General features: G+C 52.8%; 1 protein-coding gene across 4 annotated transcripts in view; it reads right to left on the bottom strand.

Annotated features, from left to right (window-relative positions):
- Positions 1-15,908, bottom strand: part of Mroh1 (maestro heat like repeat family member 1) — a 73,289-nt gene that overhangs the window by 14,449 nt on the left and 42,932 nt on the right. For 2 of the 4 annotated variants that reach the window (XM_021217259.2, XM_029531122.1), the window contains 19 exons: positions 15,648-15,767; positions 11,930-12,037; positions 11,490-11,634; positions 11,218-11,258; positions 10,773-10,914; positions 10,457-10,509; positions 9,803-9,910; positions 9,115-9,234; positions 8,728-8,850; positions 7,125-7,271; positions 7,022-7,048; positions 6,121-6,243; positions 5,901-5,980; positions 5,589-5,703; positions 5,373-5,468; positions 4,742-4,846; positions 3,638-3,773; positions 3,426-3,538; positions 2,175-2,327 (listed from right to left, as the gene is read on the bottom strand). In XM_021217259.2, the coding sequence (XP_021072918.1) occupies positions 2,175-2,327; positions 3,426-3,538; positions 3,638-3,773; positions 4,742-4,846; positions 5,373-5,468; positions 5,589-5,703; positions 5,901-5,980; positions 6,121-6,243; positions 7,022-7,048; positions 7,125-7,271; positions 8,728-8,850; positions 9,115-9,234; positions 9,803-9,910; positions 10,457-10,509; positions 10,773-10,914; positions 11,218-11,258; positions 11,490-11,634; positions 11,930-12,037; positions 15,648-15,767 (2,055 nt within the window). The remainder of the gene's footprint in view (positions 1-2,174; positions 2,328-3,425; positions 3,539-3,637; positions 3,774-4,741; positions 4,847-5,372; positions 5,469-5,588; positions 5,704-5,900; positions 5,981-6,120; positions 6,244-7,021; positions 7,049-7,124; positions 7,272-8,727; positions 8,851-9,114; positions 9,235-9,802; positions 9,911-10,456; positions 10,510-10,772; positions 10,915-11,217; positions 11,259-11,489; positions 11,635-11,929; positions 12,038-15,647; positions 15,768-15,908) is intronic. The other 2 variants (XM_029531123.1, XM_021217260.2) reach the window with 1 other exon arrangement.

Below are 15,908 nucleotides of genomic sequence, written 5' to 3'. Positions count from 1 at the left end.
GTTCAGTGCGGTCACACACCCAGTGAACTGTTCAGTGCGGTCACACACCCAGTGAACTGTTCAGTGCGGTCACACACCCAGTGAACTGTTCAGTGTGGTCACACACCCACAAAAAGTGAGCAAGGACATAGGAGCTTTGTGCAGCTGTGCTCAATGGCTCTTCACTCCCGTCAGCTAAGAGGCAGAAAGAGCCCAAATGTTCACCTCCGGATGACAGTTAAGCCAAATGTGGACTGTACATGGACTAGTCACTGGTACCTGGTGACCAACTCTTCCACTCCGTCTGCACAAGGATGTCTATCCCAGGGAGCTTTGTGGCTTTGGAAAGCCCAGACCTCCGAGGGAGGCCCAGGTGGCACACTGTGCCCTCTACCCTCCTGCTTTGTTCCCCTCCAGGATCCCACCGGGCCGTACCTCACAACACCGGCTTCTTCATCAGCTATCCACCGGCACATGGCTACACCCCTGTCTAGAGGGCACACCGTGGGGAGCTCCCTGATCTCGGGGTCCTTGTTAGATGCTCTGTTCTTTTTCACTGCATAGTTCCTGCCTCGGGTGTGGTAGAACCCCAGAATACTCAAAAGGTATTCCTCCAGATCAGTAAGGAAAGCACAGACAACCCAACTAGGAACTGGACAAAAAAACTAGTGTCCTCAAAAAGAAGTCATCAAATTATCCCCCAGTCACCAGAAAATGCAAATTAAATCCTAGCATGGAATATCACAAGCCCATCACCAAAAAACAGAAACTGGAGCCCTGGAAAAACCACCACCACTCTCCAGGTAGGTCACAGCTGGAATGCCACTACTCTCCAGGTAGGTCACAGCTGGAATGCCACCACTCTCCAGGTAGGTCACAGCTAGAATGCCACCACTCTCCAGGTAGGTCACAGCTGGAACGCCACCACTCTCCAGGTAGGTCACAGCTGGAATGCATGCTCAGATAGCCGTTACAGACAGCACAGTCTATGGCTACGGGCTCTGGGATGGCAGATGAACCAATGTGACAGCCATGACAAGGAGCAAGCTATGGGTTAGCACAAGGATAGTGAGGGATCTCACTTTTACACCATTTGTAAGACACTTGTATCGGGAAGTGGAGGTAGCCTGGGATGTCAACAGGGGTCAAGGAAAACTTGGAAGCTGGCAGGTGACTGTCTGTAGATGACTGTGGAAACCGATACCCCAGCTCCTCTTCTGGGATACTTCAATATGGAACCTCAAAATCCCCTCTAGCAAATGAGTTGAGCCCACACACTCCAGGACTGTAAATCTACTCTATAGCTGCCCAGCCTGTTGAAGCCAAACAGATCTAAAGGGATTGAGCGCAGCGACACCCTTCACTCTCATTGCATGCCAAATCCAGTCATAGGTGCTTCCAATATGTGTTTGGAAATTACCAGTAGAATACAGCTGCGGGCTGCGGCCCTCTAGGCACAGTGAATAGGCTATACAGAGCTTGCAATGGGGCAGAGCAGCAGTCCTGTGTGTGAGCTTGGAGTGAGTTTCTGTACGAGAGGCTGAAGTCCCATGGCTGGCAAACTTCATGGGACCTGGTGATGCAATGCACACATGTCTTCTTTGGTAACAGGGTCAGGAGCTCAGCAGATGCCAGTTCAATGTTAGTGCTTGTGGCTTTGGACGTCAAACAACCTATACAGCTGAGGCTGGCCTTGAACCCCTGATCTTCCTTATCTCCACTTCCAAAGTACTGGGATTAAATGACCACACATGGGTCTTCTCAGCTTCTAAGAACAGTGATCCCCCTGCTTCAGTCTCCCAAATGGCTAGGACTATAAGAACAGAGGGGACAAACCATGCCAGGCCTGCCTGAACTTTCCTTAAGGAGCCCACAGCTATAAAAACTCTTAAATTCTCCCTACCCCCACCCCTGCCCCCTTCTTGACACAGGGTTTCTCTGTGTAGCCCTGGCTATCCTGGAATTCACTCTGTAGACCAGGTTGGCCTCGAACTCAGAAATCCTCCTGTCTCTGCCTCCAGAGTGCTGGAATTAAAGGCATGCGTCACCACTGCTCAGCTTAAAATTCTTAATAGAGTTGTTTTTAAGTGGCCTGTCCATATCAGACCCAGAACAGATGCAGTCAGAACTCCAAGAGTCATCAGGGCGCCAGCCCTTGCTCGCCCTAGCCCTCCCCGCCCCCACGCCACACTCACCTTTTCCAGCAGCACATTGCCCCGCTCCTTCAGCAGGCAGTTGATCATGACTGTGGCTGCTCGTGAGCAGTTCTTGTCTGGGTCTCCCAGGCTCTCAAACACGGTGAGCAAGAGGCTGATGAGCTGGTCTGAGGGGAGGCGCTTGGAGATGACCTACAGGGGTGACGCCGGGACAGAGGAGCGGGATCAGCCCCTGACCATGCTGAATTCACCCTTCTGGGTCGGAACTACTCCAGGAAGGTGGTCCTTGTGCAGCTGCAGGGCAGAGATCACACGGGACAGGAGAGAGACCTGTGTGGAGCTGCTCTGGAATTTTCTAGAATACAGGAATTTCAGGACGGGTCTGCAGCTTTCCCACCTCAGGGTGCCCTGAAGTGACGCTCCAGCTCCACCTCCTCTTCTTTTTCTCCCAGCACAGGAAATACACCAGAAGGAAGAACATCGTGATGCCAAGCCCCAACAACAGAGCCCAGGCCCTCCTGACCCATCCAGGGCTGGCTCTTTGCTCCCTAGCACTGAGCATTACCAGAAAGGGCTCAGGGGCCCTTCCTATCAGCCTCTGCCCGAAACCTTGACCATAATAAGGACAGAAATGTTCATAGACAGGGTTACAAAAGAGGATTCACTGAGGCAGGAGCTAATTTGGCTATCCTTGGAGCCCCGCTGAGCTCCAGAGTAGACATCTATCTGGCTGGGTGGTTCAGGCTGGATATGGTACCCAGGGAGTGTGGTACACAGGACAGGAAAGAGACATTTTAGCCCAGTGTTGCACTTCCAAATGCTGTGAACAAAGTGCCTCAGGCTCCTGGGATCCAAGACAGGGCCCGTGCTGGACCATGCATGTGGCTCTGAGCAGTTGTCAGCTCTGGGTGGGACATTCACATAAACACCAGCACCATGCCCTCCAAATCTAGAAACCCACATCTGCAGTAAGGAAGCTGGGGGGAGGCGGCAGGCAGCTGTACAGCCAGAAGGATCTCAAAGTATTCTGATCCCTCTTGGGCCTTCTCCAAGACCTCACCATTGAGCACATCTTGATCCTGCCCAGACTGTGGTATCCCAAAGCAGGCAGGTATGGGAGACATGGCAGAGTAGACCAAATGGGGCCCCAAATACCAATTCCTTTAATGAAACCTGCTCACAGCTGCCCCTCCGGGTCTGCTGAGCGAGAGATGCCAAGTGCTTCCTTGGCAGTCCCTTAGCCACAGGCACTGCAGCCCCTCCTTCTCGTTGCTGGGATCCCATAAGTACCTGGGCTATGCTGTGGCAAGTGTGGAAAAGGATGGTGGGGTCAGGGTTCACGAGGCCATCTTTCAGGGTGAGGAGCCGCTCAGCCACATCATCACGATGGTCTCGGGAGAAGCCTAAGGACCGAAGTTGACTGAAGCCTTCCCCGGTGATTCCAGTCTGACCCCACACCCAACTCCTGCCTCCACGGTCCCCGCATCCCCAGCAGGGCTCACCCTCATAGCCCAGCTGCAAGTAGAGCAGGGAATAGACACAGTCAACGGCTTCCTGGCGGGTGGTAGTCCATGTGTCTGCACATCGTGGAGCAAAGAGACCGACCAGGAGACCCAGATTGTGGAAGGGTACCAATGTCTGCGGGGAGATGGAAGGGGGGCAGGGCTGTAGGAATTCTGGGGAATAGTCAACCACAGCCTTTATCAGTAGGAACTAGAGGGGGGCTATATGGCTTGGACCCTCCAGCAAACGTTTCCTCTTCACGCTTAGTCCACCTGGCTCCCTAAGTGTAGGGAGTGGGGCCATAGAACAGCACAAGGACTCTGCTGACCCAACTGCCACCTGCGAAATGACTCCCAGATGACAAGTCTGTGGACGGGGGAAGGAGACAGTATAGCCCTTTACCCCGAGTGGCCCTCAGTCCATCTCTCAAGTTCTGCTCACCTTATATAATGAGCCTCTCTCCCTTCCCAGAGCAGTCTTGCCTCCTGCCTGCCAGAGGCTGTAAACACCCCGCCCCTGCTCCCAGGACAGACACTCATGCCTCCCCTGGTCCCCTCTGCTGTGCCCATTCAAAGCAGGCCTAGCTGCCCCTGAAGCTCCACATTCCAAAAGTCGCCAGACAAGAAAGGGGAGTTTCAGTTCAGCAGTGAAAGGTTAAGGCCGGATGCAGACCTGGTAACAGGTGGCTGCTGATCCTGGTATGGTTCAACTCATGTCAACATAAAACTGAGAGAGACCACGGTTATCTATACCACACAAATACACACACCAAAACAAAATAAGATCACCACGAGAAAACACCCGCTATGATCCCAATAGAGGACAGAAGATGTTTGTAAAGTCCATCCTTCCTTCCTGATACAGTTCTGATTAACACAGCCAGTGCCAATCAAAACGGAGCGGCTCAGCAATGGAGCTAAGCACAGCCTCCTCGGAGTGGCTGCTTCACCCAGACGGAGTCTAGAGTAACCCTATCCACGGTAGGTCCTCTGTCCTTGTCAGAAAAGACTGAGGCAAGGAGGGGTGGGGTGTGCTGGAGGGAGGGGTGGGGTGTGCTGGAGGGGTGGGGTGTGCTGGAGGGAGGGGTGAGGTCCAGTACTCACACTGACATGCAAGTGCTCCAGGAAGAACTCCAGCAGGCAGGCGCCCAAGCCAAGTGCTCGTGCCCGCTCATGACCCCTCGGGGACTTGATCCACGGGCTCAGGTGCTGTACGAGAACGGACCTGACACAGGTGCCTGCTGTGGGAGCAACCCAGGAGGGCAGAAGCCCACATCCCAGTGGGACCCAGGGTGGCTCCCACCTTAGGGCCTGCTGTAGCTCACCCCTGCCCACTCGAGATGGCTGAGAATGATCCAGGCCTATTAGGCACTGGATGCCTAGACTAGGGACGGGTACTGCCCCAGTTGGCTGTAACAGTGGAAGGAATGGGAAGGACACCACAGCAGGGTGTGAATGTTGTCATCTTGCTTGCCTCGATGCTTAGCAGACAGTAGCCAAGACTCATGTGACCCATCCCGGAACTTGTAGCAGTCAGGGAAATGAGCAGAGACACTATCTGGTCCAAGGTGCCCAGGCAGAGGGGACGTGGTCAGATGCCCCTCCCCTCGAGAGACTACCAAATTGTCTCCTTGGTACCTAACCACGGTGGGGGAGGGGAGCAGGAAAGGGACACCCAGGAACTAGGTGGGATAGTGGAACTCCATCACCCCAGCAGTGTACACCCACAGCACACCTCTACCATGATCTGTAGGCCTTGGGGGGTCATGTTCTGCCGCAGCAGGCTTGTTAACAAGTCTTCAAGGGCACACACCGTGTCCAGATACAGAGGCTGCAGGGAGAGCCAGACCACCAGACCCATGCATGTGTGATTGCGTTTCTTTCAGAGGTAGATCTCACTCCCTACCCAGCTCCTGCCCCCCCCCCCCAAGCCACATTGGACATGCAATACCTCCCGGCCAATGCCATCTTCTCCCTCAGCCTCAGGTGGCAGGGCCATGACACTGTGTAAGCAGCTGTGGACCACATCTGCCTGTGTCTGCTCCTCCAGTGCAGGTTCCAAGTTGCTGAGCAGCAGGTTAAGGGCACCAATAAGTGGCCCCCTGACTTCTTCTCCAGCCTGCCCTCCCCCCACCCCACCCCAGAAACCACTGGGTCTACATGGATGGTTACGTTCAGATGATTTCTGCTATATAATGCATTCTATACATCTGCATACAGACCCACAGGCCCACTCAATGCACAGAGAGGCAGAAAAGGATACACCAGGTATGTGCAGGCCAGCATGGCTTTCTTCCGAATGGGTGTTCTCAGGCAGTCTGGGGGTTCTGCCCTGATGAATTCCTTGGGGGAGGCAGCATATAACAGGCCCTATTAGCCTCCTCCCTGCTCCCCCATCTCTCCCATGAAGTGGGTGGTTGAGGTCTCTGAGGTTCAGGGCTCTGTCTGTACTCACTCAACCCCCGTGACTGCCCGGGACTCACCATCATTTGTGTCACCAGCTCTGTTTTCCTTGAGAAGTGGAAGGAGCTGGCTTGTGTGCTGCTGCACATGGCCTGGCTGACCATGCACAGGCTCTGGACGAGGCAGAGCTTCAGGGCCGGGTCCTAGGGAAAGAGCTGGCTGTAGGAGGTTTGCATATCTACCCCAGAACTGCCCCAGAGTAGCCACAGAGCAGAGCCCTGCCTCAAGCTGGAGTACATGTTCTTTCTTGAACAGCCAGAGCCGCTGTTCACTGTGACCAAAAAGCCCAACAGCAGCCTCCTGACCGAGGAGAAACCTAGGACCGGAAGTGCCAGGGCCTTGGCCCACAGGGGAACTGCTGTGTAGTATGACAGCTTCATAGGAGACAGGAGACAGGCCATTCTGAGAAACAGAGTGCCAACCCTCCTACTCCTATGGGCTGGGCGGGGGAAACAAGAAACTAAAAGAACCTCACCAATCCAGCCCACTCCCTCACCCCTGAGGCCCCCCACTCCTCAGGAAGAAAGAATTGTCCCTCGCAAAGGCCTGCCAGGTTAGTGTCAAGGCCATCACAGAGGAAGTATGTTAATGAGACCAAGGGAACCTTTGGCCCTTTTCAATAGTTCTGGGCTTAACCGGCCCTCCCTAGGTGCTCTCTGGGGTCTAGAGAAAGGCAGCCCCAAGAGCATTGGGAGCAGAGCCAGAGGAGCCTGGAGCTGTCGCTGGGCTGTCAGGGGACACGGCTGTGCGTGTCCTCAGCGGGAAGTAAGCAGGAGTCTCAGAGCTGTACTCCACCACACTTCCCCAGGACCATCATGGCCAGGAAGCCCAGCGAGCTCTAGGTTTGGCTCTGCCCCAAAGCCCAGCCCAGAGGAGAGAGAAAAGCACAGTTCACACACGGTCGGTCGCCATACACTATACCTTGGTCTCTACCTTTATTCCCAGAACCTAAACAACAAAGAGTGAAATAAGTTAAGACTCTGGCGTTGTGTGATTGGCCCCCACACAAAGCGGCAACGCCCACCTTGGTGTTGAAGCACTGGAACATGTTGCGGAGGATATCCGACTCTACCCTGGCCAGCACCAGCTCCCGAGGGGCCTGGGCAGCCACGTGCCCATAGCACAGGATCAGAGAGCTCTTCATTCTTTCCACTTCGTGCTCACTTCGATCCTGAGGCAGAGAATCAGCGGGATGGCGTGGCAGTTACTCAGTGATCTACTCTCCCAGGGAGCCTTGCTTCGCAGTGTGCTTTCTATACCTAAGACTCCTGGAATAGCCAGAGCCAGCTAGGAACACCAGAGGGAAAATCCAGGGACAGCAGGAGGGCAGCCCAGGTACCCACGCATGCCCACCGGGAATAGTTTGGTTGCAAGAAAGGGCTGAGGCAGTGGGACCAAGGAACGGGGGTAGGGGAGGAAGAAAGCTGGAAGTCTAACAACCCGAAAACTAGGACTTGTAGATGCCAACATCTGAAAAGATGGTGTGTGGGGAGGGAGGGAAAGCAGGAGAGGCAGCAGCTACATGTGGTCGCACACCTTTAATCCCAGCACTCTGGAGGTAGAGGCGGATCTCTTTGAATTTGAGGCCAACCTGGTATACACATCAAGTTCTATGCTAGCCAAGGCTACACTGTGAGACCCTGTCTCAAGGTAGAGATAGAGGGGGCTGGAGAAATGGCTCAGTGGCTAATAACACTTGTTCTTATAGAGGATCCAAAGTTTGATTCCCAGCATGCACATGGTGGCTCACAACCATACAAAATTCCAGTTCCAGGGGATCCAATGCCTTCAGTGGTATCAGGTGCATAGATATACATGCAGGCAAAACACTGGTACACATAAAAACGAAGTGAATAAATAAATCTAAGAACACTTTAAAAGAGGTAGAGAAAGAGAAAGAAGAGAGAGAGAGAAAGCAGAGGTGTGTGGGTCCTTGCACTCCTGGGCCAACCCTCAGGTTCCATGAGCGGGGCAATCACTAGGCAGAGCAAAATGGTCAGAGTCCAGCGGGCATGGCGGGAGATTCTGAAAACCCACGCACTCTGGGCAAAGGACAGACAGCCTGGTCATAGAGAAGGGGACAGCTCTGAGGTCCCCGGCTGTGTGGTTCAGATGGAAATGTCCCTAGAGCTCAAGTGTCCCCAGTGCTGCAGGGGTTAGAGAAACATTTGAAAATGTCCCTAAAGTTCACGTGTTATGAAGTAGCAATGAAAAAAAGTAGCAGCTGTGAGGTGAGCAGCTCTCTTCACCTGGCCCTTCCACCATGCCTGGCCTGCACAACCTCGAAACTAGGACACAGAATATCTCTTCCTCCTTAAAGCTGAGTTCCTCAAGTGTTCGTCATAGCAACAGAAAACTGATCACCACAGAGCCTTACCACTTAGAACTCTCATTACCCACAGTTAGTGGTAATTACAGCGCTCCAACCAGTTAGGGCTTCTGGGGCCTCAGTGGGAAGAGGGGAAATGGAGGATACAAAGCCTGAGAACTCCCAGCCTTAGACTTCATCTTGAGAGAGATCAGACATCAGAGGGCAGGAACCCACCCTACCGCAGACATGAAAAGTGGGGCAGCCACAGACAGGTATCTACTCACAGGGACACCATTCTGGGTAATGACCGTCTTACCTTAAAAATGCTGAAGATGCGGGTGGATTTCCTAAACACATCTGACCTCACGAAGTCCTCCAGCTGTGCTAGAGTGTCCTCAAGGTGGGTAATGGCACAGATCCCAAAGCAACAGGCCAGGCCCTGGGGAGGTGCACGGGTGTGCTCACACTTGGGCACAGTGGCCCACCTGCCCACAAGCTGTGTGAGGAGTGGTGTATATCCACATGTACAGAGTACCACGCACACATAAACCTGAAGGCACACGGAATACATGCGGACATCCGTGTAGAAGCAAGCAGTGTGCCTCGCGTGCAAGCATGTACCTATACGCTCACAGTGCGCGTGGCTAGCTCAGAGCAGCAGATGAGCACGGCCTGACAGCCCTGGACACTGGGGGCTACCCACCTCCTGCTCTGCCTCTTCTTGGTATCTGGCTGTCTCCAGCAGCTCTCGGAGGTGTTTCCTCACCACCTCCTTGCTTGAGGCAGCACCCAGTGTGGTTCCTATGCACTTATACAGGAAGTTCTGGAATACAGGTAGAGAACACAGACGAGCATGACTCCTGAGCAGACAGACACTTGTACTGTGGTGGGTACTGCTAATGGAGAGCTGTGTTCTTTTTCCTTTCTTTTTGTTTTGTTGTTTTTTTGTTTGTTTTTTTTNTTTTTTTTTTTTGAGCTATGGTTTCTTTGTGTGGCCCCAGCTGTCCTGGAGCTAGCGCTGTAGACTAGGGTGGACTTGATCTCATAGATCCGCCTACCTCTCAAGTATTTGGGATTAAACATGGGCACCACTACACCCGGCCCCGAGGAGAGGAAGCTGTATTTCAAGCAGGACATAGGAAGGGTCCTGCATGAGGAGGTGAGACCCAGGCTGTGTCTGAGGACCAATGAGCAGGCAGCTATCCCCCAGCTCCCAGCTGTTAACTGCAGTGAGGAGGCTCCTGACCCTGCTTGCTTTTCCTGGCTTGGCCACGGTTGCCAGAGTCAGGAGACAAAGACACAGACAGTCGAGATCAGAGACTCAAAGCATGGGAGCTAGGAGCTGGGGACTGGGCAAAGACCCCCGTCCCCAGCTAGCTTGTCTCGGGCACCTTCTCCTGAGGAGTCCCACTGTAAGAGGGCAGTTGCTTGCACATCTCTTGGCTCAGTTGGCAGATCCAGATGTTGTCAGATACCACGGCCAGGGTGTCTCGCAGGAACTGCAGGTGAGAGCATTAGTGAGGCCTGAGGCGTGGCCTTGTCACATGATAACCTTATGGTGACTCCTGTTGCTAAGTGATCTTTGAAGGTGGGTAGCTATGAGGCAAGCTGAAGCACAAATGGCTCTGAACTAGGCTGGGGACCGGGGAAGGAAGGAGAAGCACTTTCTGTGTCCAGGATGAACAAAAGTCCCTCACATTTGGTGCTGAGTGATAGAAGGTAAACTGTCCTGCCACGGATATCTGAGAGCAGCCACCATCCTTACCCCAGACTCCCCCACCACTGCCACGGATATCTGAGAGCAGCCACCATCCTTACCCCAGACTCCCCCACCACTGCCACGGATATCTGAGACCAGCCGCCATCCTTACCCCAGACTCCCCCAGCACTGAGCCTAGTCACTCCACCAGATGAAGTTGGGTAACAAGTCCCTTGGAAGGCACAGTATACTGGTCCCACATTTGCTGCCCCGACCCTCTGTGCCCAGGCCCGGAAGATCCCAGAAAGGCACAGACAGGCCCTTGGCCTTCTGATCCATCTCTCACCACTAGAAGCTTTTCTTCCCACTCCTTCAGTGACAGGGTTTCCTCGGTGTGCTCTGAAATGACCAATAAGCCCACTGGCTGGGGTCCTGCCAGGCAGGCTCATTCCAACATGCACTAGTGGGCCTTCCTTGTCTCTGGGAATTCCCAGGAGGAATGCAGAAACCAGTCAGGCCACAGTCAACACCCACTTCCCTCGTGAGCCATCCAGGCTATTTCTTAGATTACAGCTTGGATCGTTTCTTCCAACCCTGATGGCATACTGGGTGCTAGTGGGGTCAGGGGTGGATAACAGGCTCCTTAGCCTCATGGGCCTCACCATCCAGGTATTCCAGCAGCACAGGCATGGTTGTCTCCCACCGCTGGCCCAGTAAAGGGTGAATATTCTGATGCATAACCTTCAGGAGGCGCAAGGAGGCTGCTCCACGCCCATCTCCAAGGTAGGGATTAGAAGACACAACCTGAAGGAGAGGAAGGAAGGGGGTTGCCTAAGCATGGAGCTGCCTGCCATCTCCCGGCCACAGAGCCCAATCTGGGGACCAGCTTCCGAGGAGTGAGGGAAAACCAGCAAACACGGGAGCAAGGAATGCCAATGAGATGGTGGCAAGGGTCATAGCTTGCCACAGAGCTGACAGGGACTCTGGGGCTGAGAGGCCACTCTTTGATAGAAGAGTAAGCATGGTCACGCTGACACCTATGAGAATGTCCCATGAAGGACGGTGTCAGCCCGTGTGTTGGGACACAATAACAGACCCGTTGCTTACCAGCAGTCGTGTGGTCATAGCGAAGGGAGACGGGAGGTTTGCTGGACAAGAAACATGGAAACAGTTACAAGGTAGGGATAGGATAAAGGATGGGACCACAGGCATAAGCAGGCAGCTGGGGTAGGACAGCATGCAAAAGCAGCAGGGGGTGGGAGGGTGGTCAGCAGCAGGGGCGGGGCAAGGGCAAGGCAGAGAGCTGAGAGAGGCTAAGGTGTAAGGGCATTATGGCGATGGTGGAGTCAGCCAGGGGCATGGTGGTTGGGCCTCCACACCATTTGAGTTGTACTGGATGAGGAAATCATCTGCCCCTGCCTCCTGCCTCTTCAGGGCTAAATGCACAAGGCTCCTGCAGAGTGGAGTGAGGGCCGCAGTGAAGCGCACCGGAGTGAGGAACTCGAGGAGGTAGGGCCAGAGAACCTGAAGGACAGAGGGCCACGGTCTGTGGACTGCAAGAGTGTGGGCATGGCCTCCGGGGCAGTAGAGCTGACAGAACTGGATCTCCACCGCTGTACAGGAGCAGGGTAGCTTGAGAGGGGCCCACACTAGGACAGACAGTGTGTCTGGCCATTGTTGAGAGATCCTCTGAGCACTGCCCAGCCACTGTCCCCTGGAGGCCACACTCTCCGCTTCAGGCCAGGGACGGGGAGGGCAGGAAATCTCGGACAGGGAAAGCTCAGGCAGCCCACCTCAGGTCAGAGAGATGCACACTCACGCTGTTCATCCTATCCACCGTGGTGCTGACCAGGTAGAGGGTGCGGATACTGACAGCCCGCACGCTATCTGCCGCCAGGTCCTCCCCATCAGGGCCAGGCTTCTCAGGCTGGGGGAAGAGAACACGTGTGGATGACTGTCCACATACCAAGGTTAGCATGAGAACACGTGTGGATGACTGTCCACACACCAAGGTTAGCATGAGAACACGTGTGGATGACTGTCCACACACCAAGGTTAGNTAGCATGAGAACACGTGTGGATGACTGTCCACACACCAAGGTTAGCATGAGAACACGTGTGGATGACTGTCCACACACCAAGGTTAGCATGAGAATATGTGTGGATGACTGTCCACATACCAAGGTTAGCATAAACAAGAACATGTGTGGATGACTGTCCACACACCAAGGTTAGCGTGAGAACACATGTGGATGACTGTCTACACACCAAGGTTAGCATGTGATGGACCACAAGGTCCCCAAGGTTAGCACGAGAAAAGGAAACGGGGCAGACTCACCAACCCTGCCCCTGAGAGCATGTCTGTCAGCTCCCAGAGGCCAGCACACCAAAGTCACTCAAGAAAAGCTGGTTGGGGGGCTGGAGAGATGGCTCAGAGGTTAAGAGCACTGACTGCTCTTCCAGAGCTACTGAGTTCAAATCCCAGCAACCACATGGTGGCTCACAACCATCCATGAGATTGGATGCCTTCCTCTGGGGTGTTTGAAGACAGCTACAGTGTACTTACATATAATAAATCAATCAATCAATCTTTAAAAAGAAAGAAAGAAAGAAAGAAAGAAAGAAAGAAAGAAAGAAAGAAAGAAAGAAAGAAAGAAAGAAAGAAGGAAAAGCTGGTGGGATGGCTCAGTAAGTGCTTTCTGTGTGAGACTGACAAGCTGAGTTTGATTTCAGGATCCAGTGGGCCAAGGAGAGACCTAAAGTTGTCCTCTAAGCTGTATATGTGGTCTATGGCATGTGTATGCCTGCACACACACACACACACACACACACACACACACACACACACACACACAATCTTCCCCTCCCTCCATCTCTCCTACCCTTCCTCCGTCCATCCCTGCCTCTGTTTTTGTCTCCTATAAGCTACTGACTCCAAGGTTCCTTGGCTCAGCAAGTCACGGTACTTGCTGTCAAGCCTATGAACCTGAGTTGGATCCCCAGAATTTACATGATGGAAGGGGAGAACCAACTCCTACAAACTGACCTCTGACCTCCATAGGCACCCCCATCTACACATACTTGTGCACAATGTAAGTAAATATTGTTAATTTGGGGGGGGGGTATAGACTTTTAAAAGATTCTTCTCTCAGGCTGGAGAGATGGCTCTGCAGTTAAGAGCACTGACTGCTCTTCTAGAAGTTCTGAGCTCAATTCCCAACAACCACATGGTGGCTCACAACCATCTGTAATGGGATCCAATGCCCTCTTCTGGTGTGTCTGAAGACAGCTACAAGGTACTCATATACATAAAATAAATAAATCTTTTTAACAATTCTCTCATATATTCCATTTTGAATGCAGTTTCTCCTCCTCTCCCAGTCCCTACCCCTCCCTCCATCCACTCCTCCTCCATTTCTCTTCAGAAAAAGGCAGGCCTCCCATGGATACCAACCAAATATATATGTATTAACAACAACAACTAACTTATAGTACCTCCTAGGGGAGTCTCTTCAACTTCTGATAGCAACTCATTGGGACTAAAGACTGAAACAGAGGACGTGGCCTTCTTCAGTTCTTGTCTAATAACCTACAAGCTACTACTGTGAAGACGCAGAGGGCAAAACAGGCACTGGGCTGGCAATCGCTCGCATGTGAGAGCACTTTAGGACCCATTGGTGGGAGAAGAAAAACACCTCCCACAGGCTGTCCCCTGACTTCCACAAGTACACCAGCATGTGCACCTACACACATCTATACACACACACAAATAAATAAAATGTCAAGAAAATCAGCGGCTGGAGAGATGGTGCAGTGGTTAAAAATGTCTGCTGCTCTTACAGAAGACCTGAGTTTGGTTCTCACAACCAATGCTGAGCAATTCACAACCTCCTGCAAGTGCTGCTCCATGTGCACGAATTCTCACACACACACTCACACTCTCTCTCTCTCTCTCTCTCTCTCTCTCTCTCTCTCTCTCTCTCTCTCTCTCTTTTTTTTTAAAAAAAGAAGGAATTGACCTATGGCCAGGCTTCCTCCAAAGTTGGGCTGTAACCCATGACCTCTAGTCAATGCCATGACCTTTAAGACAAATGCAGGATGGGCCTGCGAGATGGCTCAGTGGGTAAGAGCATTTACCACCACCAAGCCTGATACCGAGTTCTATCCAAGAGACCCACATGGTGGGGACAATCAACTCCTGTATGTTGTCCTCTGGGCTCCATACATGTGCTGTGACATGTGTGAGTGCACGCGCGCGCACACACACACACACACACACACACACACACACGTGATTTTATAAGAAAGAGAAGGTGGATCTGGGAGGTGTTAGGAAGGTGGGGGGGTAAAGTTGAGCAGCATACATTATGAGAAATTCTCAAAGACTAAAACAATGTGAGGCTCAAGAGATGGGCCAGCAAACCTGAGCACTGCTCTTACGGAGGACCTGGGCTGATTCCCAGCACCCACATGGTGGCTCACAACCATCCACAGCTCCAGCTCCAGGGATCCACTGCCCTTTTCTGGTCTCTGTAGGCATCAAGCATACATGTGATGTGTATACATACATGCAGGCAAGTATTCACACACATAAAAAAAGAAATCTAAAATTTTAAAAGTATACTTTAAAGGATAGACACGGAGTCCTGTTTTGGCACTGTATATAGCTCACTGACAGAAGCACTAGAAGAAGGCAGCTCATGGTGGTTTGAGAGAGAAATGTTGTCTGTAGGCTTGGATATTTGAACACTTGGTCCCCAGTTAGTAGCGTTGTTTGGGGGAGGTTGTGGCATCTTAGGAGGTGGAGCCTTGCTGGAGGAAGGATGCCACTGGGGCAGGCTTTGAGTGGGTTTGCCCACTCTCTGTTCTCTCTCTGCTGCGTGCTTGCATTTGAAGATGTGAGCACTCAGGTGTCTGCTCCTACCAGGCTGGCTATTTGCTGCTATGTCTCTACCATGGTGGACTCCGATCCCTCTGGAACCAGAAGCCCAAACAAACCCTTCCTCCTCTAAGTTGCCTTGGTCATGGTGTTTTATCATAGCAACAGACTCAGAGCTGACCTTAGGACAGTCTGGCTTTTCTCATCCCAAGAAACCAGATCCAGTGCTCACAGCCCAGGAACTGGAGCACGACCAGACTGTCCACTCCACTGCACTGTTTCTGTACTAACGAGTCAGTGCCCAGTGCATACTAAGCAAGCCCAGTGCCACCTGGCTCCACTCACCTGCTACTTACAGTCTATGTTACCAAGTCTTACCTTGCTCTCCTTCAAAAGAAATTGGTGTTTAAGTAACTTTAAATAGGAGAAAGTCAAAGTTTCTGTCTTCTGCCTCTGCCTGAGTTGGGTATCTGTTGAGTGGACTCACAAGATGCAGAGACCCTGACTCAGCAACCAAAGGGACCCTCAGCCTACGCAGCCCACGCAGCCACCTTCTGCCAGGTCAAATGCTCTGGGTAACCAGTGCTAACAGTGCTCAAGAGAAACACAAGCCCAAGAGCCTGACACCCAGCAGATCCAGAAAGAGGTGCGTCCTTACCTCCTCGGCGGGCAGGGCACACTGCTGCACAATGTACTCAACCATCGCCTCTCCTCCAGGCTGCTCCAAGTAGCCATGGTGAGCCATGGCGCTTATCACCTGCACCACAGCCCGTTTCACCTGCCCAGAACCGAGAGAAGGTCAGCAAGGGCCACAGGGACTGCATCTGGTCCTGTGCTACAATTGCACCCACACCTGCACCCACACCTGTATCAGCACCATACCCATGCCCACATACACCTACACACCTGCACCCACACC

Source organism: Mus pahari, chromosome 17 (genome assembly GCF_900095145.1).
Source record: "Mus pahari chromosome 17, PAHARI_EIJ_v1.1, whole genome shotgun sequence".
Classification (NCBI taxonomy): Eukaryota; Metazoa; Chordata; class Mammalia; order Rodentia; family Muridae; genus Mus; species Mus pahari.
Note: the sequence above shows the minus strand (reverse complement) of the source record. Positions and strands in the feature narration are given on the sequence as shown.